The sequence below is a fragment of the Acomys minous genome, assembly GCF_964271855.1.
Source record: "Acomys minous genome assembly, chromosome: 13".
NCBI classification, from domain to species: Eukaryota; Metazoa; Chordata; class Mammalia; order Rodentia; family Muridae; genus Acomys; species Acomys minous.
Genome location: NC_140495.1, coordinates 105,838,195 through 105,851,436, shown reverse-complemented (window position 1 = coordinate 105,851,436; position 13,242 = coordinate 105,838,195). Strand labels below are relative to the sequence as shown.

The 13,242-nt window shown below is 48.4% G+C and overlaps 1 protein-coding gene across 2 annotated transcripts in view; it reads left to right on the top strand.

The window, feature by feature from the left end:
- The first annotated feature begins 12,541 nt into the window (after nucleotides 1-12,541).
- UBASH3A (ubiquitin associated and SH3 domain containing A) overlaps nucleotides 12,542-13,242 on the top strand; it is a 33,943-nt gene continuing 33,242 nt past the window's right edge. For both annotated transcript variants that reach the window (XM_084754005.1, XM_084754004.1), the window contains exon 1: nucleotides 12,542-12,691. In XM_084754005.1, the coding sequence (XP_084610131.1) occupies nucleotides 12,579-12,691 (113 nt within the window). In that variant the 5' untranslated portion in view covers nucleotides 12,542-12,578. The remainder of the gene's footprint in view (nucleotides 12,692-13,242) is intronic.

Genomic DNA, 13,242 nt, shown 5'->3' with positions numbered 1-13,242 from the left:
GGCAGATACTCAGGTGGCAGAGCCCGGAACACAGCCAGCAGCCCCTGCCTATTCCTACTCTGGTTTGACATTCGTGCCGGCAGACAGAACCCGTAGCCATCAAACCAAAAGGACACCGGCCACCAGTAATTAAGGCCAGGCAGCAGCAAGTATGAACAGGGGGTGGGAGTTAGTGGGGGCTCATGCAAGTTTAAACGCTGGAGCGGGTACCCGAGCAGCTACTCAATTATGAATAGCACTCACCTCCCAGGCCGATAGCCAGCGCCAGTATCAAGGCAATGATCCCGATGACGATGATCGGAAAAAACTTCAAGGGCAGCAGGGACAGGATCTGCGCAGCCACTGCATCTGCATCTGAGAACCGAAGGGGGGGGGCGTGGGGAAGCTAGGGGCCACCAATTTTGAGTGACATAAAACTTAAAAGTTGAGCCACGTGTCCTGTGTCTCCTCTGTACAGAGAAAGTGCCCGCCCAAAGAAAGCTGACTTCGTTAGATGGATGGCCACGTTGTCTAGGTCACTGTCACTCTCACCCTCCCAAGCTATGGCCCAGCTCTCTGGTCCAGCTTAGGAGACATTGCTGTGGGTTGAAAAGTATCCTCAAAAGGAACCTTTGACACCCTAACCCCCAACAGCCAAGAATGAGATCTCACTTGGAGGTCATAGAGAAAACTAGTTAAGATGAGGTATCCTTAGGGCAGCCACTAATCTTGTATGACTGGTGTCCTCGGGAAGGGGGGGGGCGGATATTTCAACACAGACATGCATAGAAGAAAGATGGCAAGAGAAGACTCGGGGAATGGACAGCCGTGTAATAATGAGGGCCAAGGGCACAACGATATGTCCACAATTCAAGGAGCTGCTGGTCAAAGACCTGCATCTGTATAGGGCCTGGCGGGTCTTGTGTGCATCCATGAGCATGGGACCTTATGGCATCAGGGACCTCAGACTTCCAGACCCCAAGAGGGAGACAAGAAGACTGTTGACTGAGCCACCCACCTGTGGCATTTTGTCCCAGCAGCCCTGGGAGAACAGTTGAAGAAAGTCCCAGGTCCCGAGGATGTGTCCAGAGATGGGAGTGTGACATGAAAATTTTATACCCATGTGCTTGAAGCAAGGGCGACGCCGGGCTCTCTCAAACCATCCCAAGCTGGCCTTTCCCCGACAGAGTGATCTTCCCGCCTTTGTTCTAGGCCGTGTACCCCATTTGGGCAGAGGCCACCATACATGGAGCAGTCCCCCAGTATGGGGCTGTTCAGTAGTAGCTCACTGCCCGGTTGATTATATCTCCGGTCCTCTTCCATATCAGAGCTGGCACAGCTCTGCTTGCAGCTCATAAAGACTGGGGTTCCTAGACTCTGGTTCCTTCAGCTCTCATGGGCACCACCCACTGGGGAGGGGGCTGGCGGTGACAAGGGTGATGAGGTCATCTGCTATGCAGGGAGTGACAAATCCCTGTCCTTGACCCAGGAGCCTCATGTAGCCTGGCTGAATCATCTATGAAATCACAGCCGGCTAACCCACTACAAGTAAGGTGACCGCTGATACCCAAGTTGCCCTGGATAGCTACAGCATGTTGACCCCCTCGGCTCTGGACACACTTGGCTTGATGGTTGGTTTTCTGTCAACTTGACACAAGCCAGGATCATCTGGGAAAAGAAAATCTCAACCGAGAAAATGCCTCCCTTCATCAGATTGGCCTCTGAGCATACAGAGAAAGCGTTTTCTTGGTTAATATGGAACACAGGAGAGCCCTGCTCCTTGTGGGTACCACCACCCTGGTTCTGAATGGCATAAGAAAACAGGCTACTGAACAAGCCAGTAAGCATCACTCCTCTGTGGCCTTTGCTTCAGTTCCTGCCTCCAGGTTCCTGCCCTGCTTGAGTTCCTGTCATCACTTCCCTGGATGAGCCGATATAACTCTTTCCTCCCTGGGCTGTTTTTGGTCATGGTGTTTATCGCAGCAACAGAAATCAAACTCAGACACTTGGGATTGTGGGTAAAATGCATCTCTCTCCAGAGGCCCCACAAAGGCCTGACAAGCAGGAAGACCACCCAGCCTCCCTGGAAATCAACAACAACAACAACAACAAAAAGAACCTAAATTCATCCTAACGTCACAATGACTTTGCTGTTGCCACATCTGCTTTTGCTCACAGTGGAAGGGCCCGCCAGCTTCTCACACAGCACAGGGGTGGATCGTGTTTGCTTGCCATTTGTGTGAGATGGGAGATGTGTCCACAGAGCTTAAGAGCAGATGCAATTTTTGACCCAGCAATGTCACTTCTAGGAATTCATCTTAACTCTGTCATGAGTGTACACAGATTCCAATCTCCACACACCCTGTGGAGGGTGACTTTCATGAAACTGGCAAACAGGAAGTAGCCTGAACAGCCAACAAAAGGGCATCAGTAAAGCCTTGGCGTTGCTGTGGCACACACGGGATAGGGTTCCTTAGGGGGGCTTTTCAATCCGTAAACTCACTCCTCCCACCTGCCCTTCATACTCTGTGAGCAGTCCAGATGGCTTAAAAAAAATCCTTAGGGGATCTGGATGCACATTCAGAGCGGTGTCCACGTTCCCACCCTCCCCCAGCCCCAGGGGTGGTCATTTCTACTGAGCCTGACTCTCAGGACCAGCAAGCAGCTGTCAGCATGAAGACCCCATCGGAACAGACAGGGAGGGGCAAGGCGGGGGCGAAAAGGGGGAATTGCCTTACCGTGCAGGTATGTGACTCAAAAAACCTGCTTTCCTTCTTTTCGTAGTTGGACCACTCATTTTAACCAGGCACTTATCCTCTGGTGACACACAGCTTGCCTGGATTTTCTAGAAGGGCTGTGGCCACCAATTCTAAGGTCTCCCCAGAGGGCTCAGAGTTTTCTGGGACAGGATTTGACCCCTTTTGGAGTGAACCAGAACCACTGTGGAGTTTGGATCTCTGAAAACCTCCCAAGAAGAGAGCTTTAAAAACAAACACGCAAACAAGAACACTGCCTCCAGGGAATTCAACAAGTACTCCTGGGCACCCTCCAACTCTGTGGTTCTGCGAGATCAGGAAATGGCAATGTGAAAATACCCAGGGAGGGTGGGAGTCACAGCAGAACCATAGAGTTGCCTCATCTAGCATGTGTAAGTTTCGGGTTCAATCCCCAGTACTGGAGAGAGGAAAGAAGGAAAGAGAGAAAGACAGACAGAGGGAGGTGTGCATGTATGTGTGTGTGTGTGTGTGTGTGTGTGTGTGTGTGTGTGTGTGTGAGAGAGAGAGAGAGAGAGAGAGAGAGAGAGAGAGAGAGAGAGAGAGAGAGAGAGAACACAAGGAGACGCCCCCTACCCCCAGACACTTGACCACATTCAGCACATCTACAAAAGGCCCACACCACAAAGTCCCACCTACCTGGTGCCACAGGACTTATTTTCAAATCATCCAAGCCAAAGAGCGACCGGAAGGAGAAAGGGGCTTCGGCTGCTGGAGGATCGTTCTCCCCCATGGTAACTATCTCAGGACCTCTGATGCCGGCTTCCGGCTCCACCTCCACCTGCTTAGGCAGGGATGAGCAGGGTTGGTCCCTGTGGGAAGTGTGGGCACCAGGGGTGCCTCTGTCCCATTTTAGATCCTTTCAGTCAGACATGAAGCCCACTTCCCTGTGGATTTGTCACAAACACCTGTCTACGCAATTTTCTCTGAGCCATTGTAAGCAGAGTGGCTTCTATAGCTGACAAAAGAGCGGAACTTTAATTCCTCTGAAGCGACAACGATGGTGCCCTCTGTGTAGCCAATCTTAAAAACCAATCAAGTGGCACTTTTAGAGATAAGCCTTTTTGCCACACAAAAGTCACTGCGTCACTATTTGGAAGACCGTGACTTTCAGAAGGATTTTTAAGACTGCCGTCCTCTGTCCTTCAACGTTTTGGTTTTTCTTTCTAGCCATAAGGTTTACCTGTCATAGACATAACATGTCCCGATACTCTATTTGTGTGTCTCAAATTGTAGGTAGCGTCAGGGTAAGGGCACAGTCACACTATCGGTAGCTTCCCACAAGCACAGCCCTTTCCTGGCTCACGCTGGCATGACCTAATTGAAAATGAAAGTATCGGAGCCCTGGGGACCCAGGCCACCCAGCCAAGTGAGGAGTGGCTGGGAGCCTCTGCCTCAAGGCCAAACCCACACAGGGCTCAGGGCTCTGTTTCCTGCCGTAGAGAGCTTCCAGAGAGGTCCAGAGAGATGGAGGGTGCTCCCAGGTGGGTCCTGGGTCATCCTCCCAAGCACACAACCCCGGGCGCTGTAGGAATCTGCTTCCATCAAGGCTGAGGTCCACAGAGGCCTGCTGAAGGCTGGTGAGCACCAATGACGAATCTATGTCTGCCTTCTTGCTGACTACCTGTTGTGTTTATCCACATCCCAAGCAGAGCTGCTCACCATCAAAAACTAACCTTGCTTATCACAAGGTTCTAAGGCTCTAAGATTTCGGCAAAATCAACCCTTGGGGGTGTATTCCCTCCCAAGGAGGCCTTGGTTGGCAGAGCCTACGTGGGGAAGCAGGGAACTTCCTCAGAGTACATCCTGGAAGCGTCCCCTCCCCCAGGGGTCCCTTACTTACCATTTCTGGAGCCGCCATCATTCAAAACAGTAATAATTTCCCTTTTCATTATAAAAATGAGCAGGCGGGTACGCGGCTGGCAAAGGGGAGTCCAGTAGGGAAACAGTTGTACCAAGTCACTCAGCCTTGTCGACTCCGTCACTGAGGCCGGCGGCATCACCGCGGCGCCTCTGTAACTCAATCTGGATGTGGCTATCAGGTGGCCCTGGTGGTATGGCCGCAGAAATGGAGGGAGCAGCTTGTAAATAAGCAAAGCCAGAACCATAGGAGTGTCACAGAAGAACCGTAGGGTCCAAGAACACTCCTTTTGTTAAGATGAACAAAGGAACCACACCCAGTGCCGAGCAGACAGCCCCACAGAAGGGCAGGTCGGCACTTTGCTGGGCAGTGCCATCCACCCAGGTGACTGAGGACAAAAGGCTCAGACTGGAGGGAGCCATGCACTTTGCAGGGACTCGGAGCTCTATGCTGCAGGGGTCTCAGGACATCTGAGTTCTCCCATGTGGCCTTGGGCTGTAAAGCATGCCGGAGGAGATACAGATGGTGACAGAGAGGATGGTCTCTAAGAAGAGACCCCAGCATAGGATTTTCTTAACAGGCAGCCATTACTTCAAAGGCAGGAGAGAGGACGCACCTGAGAAAATCCCCATGCTCGGAGACAGAGGAGGAAAGGTCACTGAGGGAGGAGACTCTGGAGTCTGGTATGGAGCTCAGACGAAAGTTAAGTTCCTGGTGAGTGCTGGACTCCCAGAGTCTGAGCAGGCTGTGTCAAACATGAGCCTCAATGGGTACACTCTGTGCTCATGGCAATGGCTGACGAGGTATTTGGAAGCACTGTCTCCTGATGCTGAGGCAGGAGGATCATGAGTTTGAGGCCAATGGGCTACAGGACAGGTTCTAGACCAGTCTGGGAGTAGTAAGACCTGAGGGGAGGGGTTGCCCAGGCAATATAGTTCACTCCATATTGCTGCCTGCCTCCACGTTCTCCACCCTTTCAGACATGTCTGGATTCACTCCAAGTCCTCCGTGTTTACAGGCCCTTTGTCATCTTTGACTACTCTCCTGATCCCAAAATGAACATCTGTTGAGATGGTCATAGGAGATTCGGCTCTAGAACCTTTCTCTACTTTCTCCAAATCGAAGCATCTTAGACAATGATCTAGAATGTTCTATCATAACCCCCACGGTGACCTAGATTGTGAACCTAAGTGGTCAAACAGTACTGAGGTATAACCAAGAGCCACCAGGATGTAGGCCAAAGGTCAAACAGCTTTCACATCTCCCTCGGCACCACTTGCATACAGGTGAGTTCTCTTTGGCAAGTTTTGGAGTCAACTATTGATTTGGATGGTTTCTTTTCTCTGTCTGACCTAAAAGAGAGCTTTTTAAGGTATGAGGAAAGGAATACATCAGCCAGAGGATTTCCTGGCTGATGCGAAGGAGCTTTCTCCTCCCTCCCTTGTCCCCGCGCCTTCTTTCTTTCCTTCCTTCCTTCCTTCCTTCCTTTGTTTTGGTCTTATTTCCTCGCTTCAGCGTCACGTTGTGTAGCCCAGGCTACACCATTCTGCTGCTGCAGCCTCAAATTCTGGGGTTACAGAGAAATGAGTCAAAACATTTTGTGTTTCAGTATATTATAGATATAAACATAATTGCTGAAGATTTTTATAGACTGACTAGAACTTACGGGGTGTAGAGTGTGCGTGTGAGTGTGTGTGTGTGTGTGTGTGTGTGTGTGTGTGTGTGTGTGTGTTGGAATGTTGCAGGGCAAGAACCAAATCATCTTGGTCTACCTTTAATCCCCTTCGCGGTCATTTGTCACCCATCTCTTTGTCTGACCTAACAGCCCTTCAACCAACAAGCAAATCCGTTGGAATGCATAATTCAACAGACCACCGACTTCTCCCACCCTTAAAGCTAAGCATGGCGTCAGATGGCATCTGAGAGTTATAGGAGAGATGTCTCAGCTCTCCTGGAGCCCATCTATCTGATGTCCCTGGCAACGTGTTTGAAAATGCCTTCACTTAGACTGCCTTTTGTTCTGTGACTATAAAAAGTTCCCGGGACATTTCCACAGGGAAGCATTGTCCTTCAGGGTGACTGGACGCCAGGTGACTCCCAGCTCGATCACAGTGCCCTCACTGCCTCTCAATCCCCTTTGGGGCAGCAGGTGAGTTTTGCCTTGATGGTAGCAAGCTTTGTCTGTTTCTAACATTCAAATTCAAGATAAACAAGTTGACTAGGAAATTCCTCTTGACTCCCTCAGAGGAAAAGGAGGGCAGATGGAGGACTGGAGTCCGTCACAGCAAAAGGAAACAGGCCAAGCAGAGAAAGGGTGTGTCGGCTGACCGTTCGCTGTAGACTATGAAGGAGAAGGAAGGTGACAGAAAGCAAAATGGTGGTTGTGGGGTTAGGGTGGAGTGAGAGGAAGTGGGGAGATGCGAATCAAAGGGTGTAGATTATAGATAACGTCGCATGGGCACATCCAGAGTCAGGTGTGTGATCTCACAGCTACAGTGCAGCACTGAATGCTGGGAAATGTGGAAAGCTGGTTTCAAAGGGCAGAGGGTGGAGTTTGGTTCCCATCGCCCATGTTAGAAGGCTCACAACTGCCTGTAACTCCTGCTCTAGGGGGTCCCCAACACCCCTCTCTGGCACCCTCACACGTGTGCATGCATACACACAAATAAACCTTTTTATTTAAAAATAAAAAATGTGACAACTTGAGAAGTCATATATAGAGAAGGGATTGTAATTAAAGTTTTAAAATATTATAGAAAAATAAACTCACATTTTTAAGGTGAAACACTGAAGTCTCTTCTCTACAATAGGGAGTGGCATGGGGGCGTTATCACATCTATTCAGCATCTTATTTGGGGGCCAATGTAGTACAATAAAAGCAGAAAGACAGAGAGACAGAGAAAAGAAAGGAGATTGGAAAAAAAGAGGATAAATGAGATGAAAAAGAAGGAAATATAAAAAGGAAAATCATAAGAACCAGTGAGCAAAAAGGACATGAAGCTGACTGTGGTGGCCCACACTTTTAATCCTAACGCTGGGGAGGCAGAGGCAGGTGGATCACTGAGTTTGAGGTCTGCCTGGTCTACAGAGTGAGTTACTTTATAGGGCAGCCAGGGCTACACAGAGAAACCCTGTCTCAAAAAACCAGAAGAAAAAAAAAAGTGGCTTGTCAAGTTAATTCACAAACACTGATGCAGAACTCCTTAATCAAGTGTTAGTGCACTGAGTCCAATGACTAATAGTAAAATATTTAATGATATATTCAAGTATATTTATTACTATATAAATGCTATATATAAGTATTACCTGTTACATAATATAGTATAATCATAAAGAATAATATAATATAATAATATATTATATATATATAATGTGCATGTATACGTTTGTTGTATATTTCAGTTTCAGGGGACCTGATGCCGTCTTCTGGCCTCTGTGGGCACCAGACATGCATATGGTACACATGGGTACATTCAGGTAAAATACCCATACCCATATGTATATGGTTATAGACTCAGAAGATTAGTCTTAGGAAGCCAGATTTACTTAGCATCAAAAAGCTTACTTTTTGCCTTCAGTGGAATAATAAGGCAAATTGTGGTATAATAAAATCACATGTAGCCCTAATGCTTCAACAACAACAACTTGAAAGGGAGAGGAAAGCTGCTGTTATTGGGGAAGATCAGATCTTAAGTCAATAGAAAATGCAAAAGAATTATCTGCAGATCCAGGGGTGATAAGCAGACTCAGCGAGGTCTCTGAATGTGGGATAACCTTATACAAAAATCAGCTGTCCTTCTCTACCACTGCCAACAACTGGGAACTAATGCTATTTTAGAGCATCATTTACATGGAGAGATGGCTCCATGGTTACGAGTACCAGCTGCTCTTCCAGAGGACCCAGGTTCAGTTCCCAAAAATCCACATGGCTGTTTGCATTGTCATGATAGGTCACAACTAGGTTGTTATTCGGGGGACCTGATGCCCTCTTCTGGCCTTTGTGGGCCACATACGTACATTCAGGCAAAATACCCATACACATAAAGATTAAATATGCATTTAAATATTATTTAAAACCAGGCATGGTGGTGCACTACTAGAGTCCACAAATTTGGAAGGTAGAGGCAGAAGGATCAGGAGTTCAAGGTCATATTTAACTGAGTAATGAGTTCAAAGCCAGCCTGAGCTATATGATGAAATCTATATCGTATATATGCATAAATTATATGTATGCAATTTATAACAGCAACAAAAACATAAATGGAGGGACCATTTCATTGGGTAAAGTGCTTGTCATACAAGCCTGAAACCTGAGCTTGAGCCCTAGAACCCACACAAAGATGGAGGGAAGCCGGACATGCCTCCCAGCACTCGGGAGGCAGAGGCAGGCAGATCTCTGTGAGTTTGGGGCCAGCCTGGTCTACAAAGTGAGCCCAGGACAGCCAAGGCTAACACAGAGAAACCCTGTCTCAAAACAATATACACACATATGCAAAAAAAAAAAAAAAAAAAAAAAGATGGAGGGGGAGAAGCAACTCCACTAAGTTACCCTCTGACCTCCACACATGGCCATGATGTGCATGCACCCACAGGTGCACAATAGACACACACAAAAATCATAAATGGAATATTTTTTAATTAAGAAAAGAAACTAAAAACTAAAAACACTACCAGGAGAAATTAAATAGAGAGATCTATACCATGTTCATGGACTCAAAGGCATAATACTGTTCAAATGTCGATTCTCTCTCAAATGATCTGCAGATTCAATCTAACCTCATAAATTGTTTCTGGAAAAATAATAATAATAATAACAATTAATGACTGGAACTTTTGTTGCCTTTAGCATTCCTTTCCTTGCTCTTTTCTTAAGATCAGTTTTATTGAGGCTGACTTCACAGGCTTTCAAATGAGCCCATTCTAAATACTCAGTTTGGCCATCTTGGGGAAAAAAAAAATGACACCACTGTAAACACCAGTCAGTCAGGTCCCTCAGGCCACAGCTTACTCCCACCCTGCCTCGGGCAACCACTGGTCCTCACAGCTACAGATCAATCTTAGCTTGTCTGGCCCCGGGCACTCAGCACAGTGAGCTTTTCTGTGCATTGGTGTTGCAGGGAGCAGGGCGGTGGGGTACTTCCTGGAGCAGGGCGGTGGTACTTCCTGGAGCAGGGCGGTGGTACTTCCTGGAGCAGGGCGGTGGTACTTCCTGGAGCAGGGCTGGGGTACTTCCTGGAGCAGGGCTGGGGTACTTCCTGGAGCAGGGCTGGGGTACTTCCTGGAGCAGGGCTGGGGGGTACTTCCTGGAGCAGGGTGGTGGTACTTCCTGGAGCAGGGCTGGGGTACTTCCTGGAGCAGGGCTGGGGTACTTCCTGTGTGTGAGCACAGCTCCCCTGAGCACACAGCTTCTATTGTCTGCCCACAGTTGGGTCTGACCTGGGCTATTTGGATCATTTGGGACTATGACGAGTGAAGCCACCGTGGACGTTTTAAGAGGGGTTTCTGTGTGGACGCGCATTTTCAGTTTCCCCTGGTAAAATCTAAAGTCAGAACTGGTCATGTAGTAATTGTATGTTGACCTTTGTGAGACATAGCTTGGACGTGATTTCCAAAGGAGTTGGACGAAGTACAATCGCATGAAAAACACAGGTGTTTCGAGAGTTCCCTGGCCTTGTTAAAGCCCGGCCTTGTTGGCTTTTTTGACGTTAGCTCCAGGTCTCGCTGTGGTCTTCATCTACATCCTGCAGGGATGGATGAGGCTGGGCATCTTTCATGACTGTCTCTTCTTCATCAGGCATCATCTAGACACTTTCCCAGTTTTAGGCTAGTTTTTGGTTCTCTCATTAGCTGTAAGAATGCATCCTTCGCATATTCACTGTATATTCCGGGTATCAGGCCAAGTATGTAGGTGGGGAACGTTTTCTCCCACTCTGTGGCTTAACTTTTCTGTCATTTCCTTGACAATACTTTTCAAAGACTAAAGGTTTATGAGTTTGATGAAGCCCCATGTGGAAGAATAAAAGATCACCCACTGTGATTGCTATGCCCTAAAAACGTTTTATAAACCAAGACACAGAATGCAATTTTTTTTTCTTCTAGGCTTTTTTTTCACAGATTTTATAGTTTTGGCTTTTACATTCAAGCCCGTCATCCATTCTGAATTAACTCTGCACATGCTGTGCTGTTTCCCCAGCAGCCCTTCCTAGGGGGAATTACAATGCCTGATTATTGACCAATATCTGTGTGAGCCATTTGTACCCTCCACCGTACACACGCAACCTGCTCTTCGAATTTACATTAAAAAGCTAAGAATGTAGAGCAACCTCACAGACACAGAATCAGGGTGCTCTCACATCGTAGTGATTAAAGCACAGACGTGGCAACGACAACGGACAAACCATGACAGAGAACATGACAGAGCAGGAAGAAAACTACATCAGTCGGTCACACAGCTCACAACACCGCTGGCTTGTGCTGGTCTTGTCGATGGAAAAATAAAGAACCTTTAGCCCTACCTCACACCACACACAAAGCGATTTCTACCCGGCACTGAGCTAACCAGGAACGACAGATGACAGCAAATCTTCTAGAACACAGCTGAGGAGACCATGTTCACCGGAGCGGATAAACAACAATTTCTCAGACAGGATGCAGAAGATGCCAACCAGAGCTTCCACAGAGTGATTTTTAGAAAGACTGACAAGGAGGGGAAAGGAGCAGAGAGCTCCCCAGAGAGGCTGTTCCGTGACCAGTAAGCCCGTGAAACAGCCCTGGTATCACAGTCCTTCTCGAAAATGCAAATTGAAACCTCAGTGAGATGCTGGGTATGAACACAGAGCAGAGGGCTGCAAACGCCAGGCCTCTCACCCTCTGCTGGCCAGAGGACCGACTGTCACCCTAATACCACAAAAAGAAAAAGAAAAGAAAGAAAGAGAAAAAGAAAAGAAAAGAAATCAGCTATGACAGAGCGTGTGTTCTGGTGTTCTATTTACCCGAGGGTTGAAATTACCCTACAAAAGAGATTTGTGGGGGAAGGGCATAGCCACAGGAAGAGTTCAGGGTGGGACAGGGATGCTTCTAAGGGTCTGGAAAGTTCTGCAGCATAATTTCATAACCTGGATTGCTGGCACTGGACAAGATCAGCCTTTGCTGTACAGACAGTCCTGGGCACTGCAGCATCTGTGGGTTGACATCCACTAAGTTGCCCGCATGTCCCCACCCCTCTCAGAGTTTTGGCAACCACAAATGTCTCCAAGGTGCTGCCAACTGTCCCTTTCGAGAGGGGTGTAAAGCTAAAAAGCTCTGGGTGTTACATTATTGGTTCATTGACCCTGGGCGGGGGGTGGGGGTGGGGGTGGGGGTGGGGGGGGAAATATGTTCAATTTATGGAAATCCCTCATGTTACAAGCATAGCATTGAACTTCAAAAGTTCTTCAATAAAACAGGTCAATGAAAACCAAAAATAAAAAAAAAAGAAAGAAAGAAAGAAAAAGAAAAGAAAACGGTTTTCTAACATGTTTAGAGAAAAAACAAAACAACAGCGTGTCTGCAGACATGGAGGCTTAAGGCCCAGGGTGGCGAGGGCAGGTGCCCAGTGGAACAGCCAAGGGAAGCCTATTCCAGGCTTCTGATCCCCCCCAACCCTGTCCCACATACTCAGGTATCCCTCCTTCCAAATGCTTCCCCGAGCGCACAGCAGATCCCGATGATGAGCTTTGCGGCAGACCCCGCTGTGGATGCAGGTGAGTTTGGAAGCCGCCGCTGTGAACCCACAAGGAGAATTCAAGCCCAATCATTGTGCAAACAGGATATTCGCTGGTGTCAGAAAGATCAAAAAAAAAAAAAAAAAAAAAAAAAAAGACTTGAGGTTTCTCTTCACAGCCTCAGCCTGCCTCCTTCTCCCCTCTCCCTTTATCTGGCCCTTGCAGTGAGCAGGCGCCTTTTTGTACAGCAAGCAGGAAGACATGGCTGCGGGGGAGACGCAGCTCTATGCCAAGGTCTCCAACAAGCTCAAGGGCCGCAGCACCCCCTCGCTCCTGGACCCTCTCCTGGCCATGGGCATTCCCACACATACCGCGTGAGTACTGCGGCTGCCACGGCCCCACCGCCTGGCTTCTCTGCCTGGGTGGACCCCTCTGCTCCACCTGCCATACAACTGGATAACGGAGTGGTGCTGACTTCCTGCTAAAGTGCTCGCCTTATAGTGTGAAATGGTGTCTGAGAAGAGGGCTCCCCTTCCTCCTGTTTATACATGGAATGGTCTTGGCCTTCTGATGGAGACCCCGAAACATGTGCACGTCGGCAGCCATGTGGGTCTCTGGCTGCCCACTTGGGCTTGGAGTAGAGTGGGAGGGCAATCGCTCCTGCAGAGCAGTGACTCCAAAGGCGACATTTCAAGTTATCTGACGCTGATATGGCTCTCTAAGGCTAGGATCCCCTGAAAGAACCACCATTTGAGTTTCTAAGCAGCACAGGGAACGCCATTTGTCTCCGGGAGAAAGGAATGGCCTGTGAGAAATTCCAGAGACAGCTGAGGGCTCATCCAAAGCCGCCAGGCTCAGGGAGGAAAGAGATGCTGCTGACCTTAGTGGTGGTGCTGCTCATTGCAAACCTGCCTCTTAGCTGTGG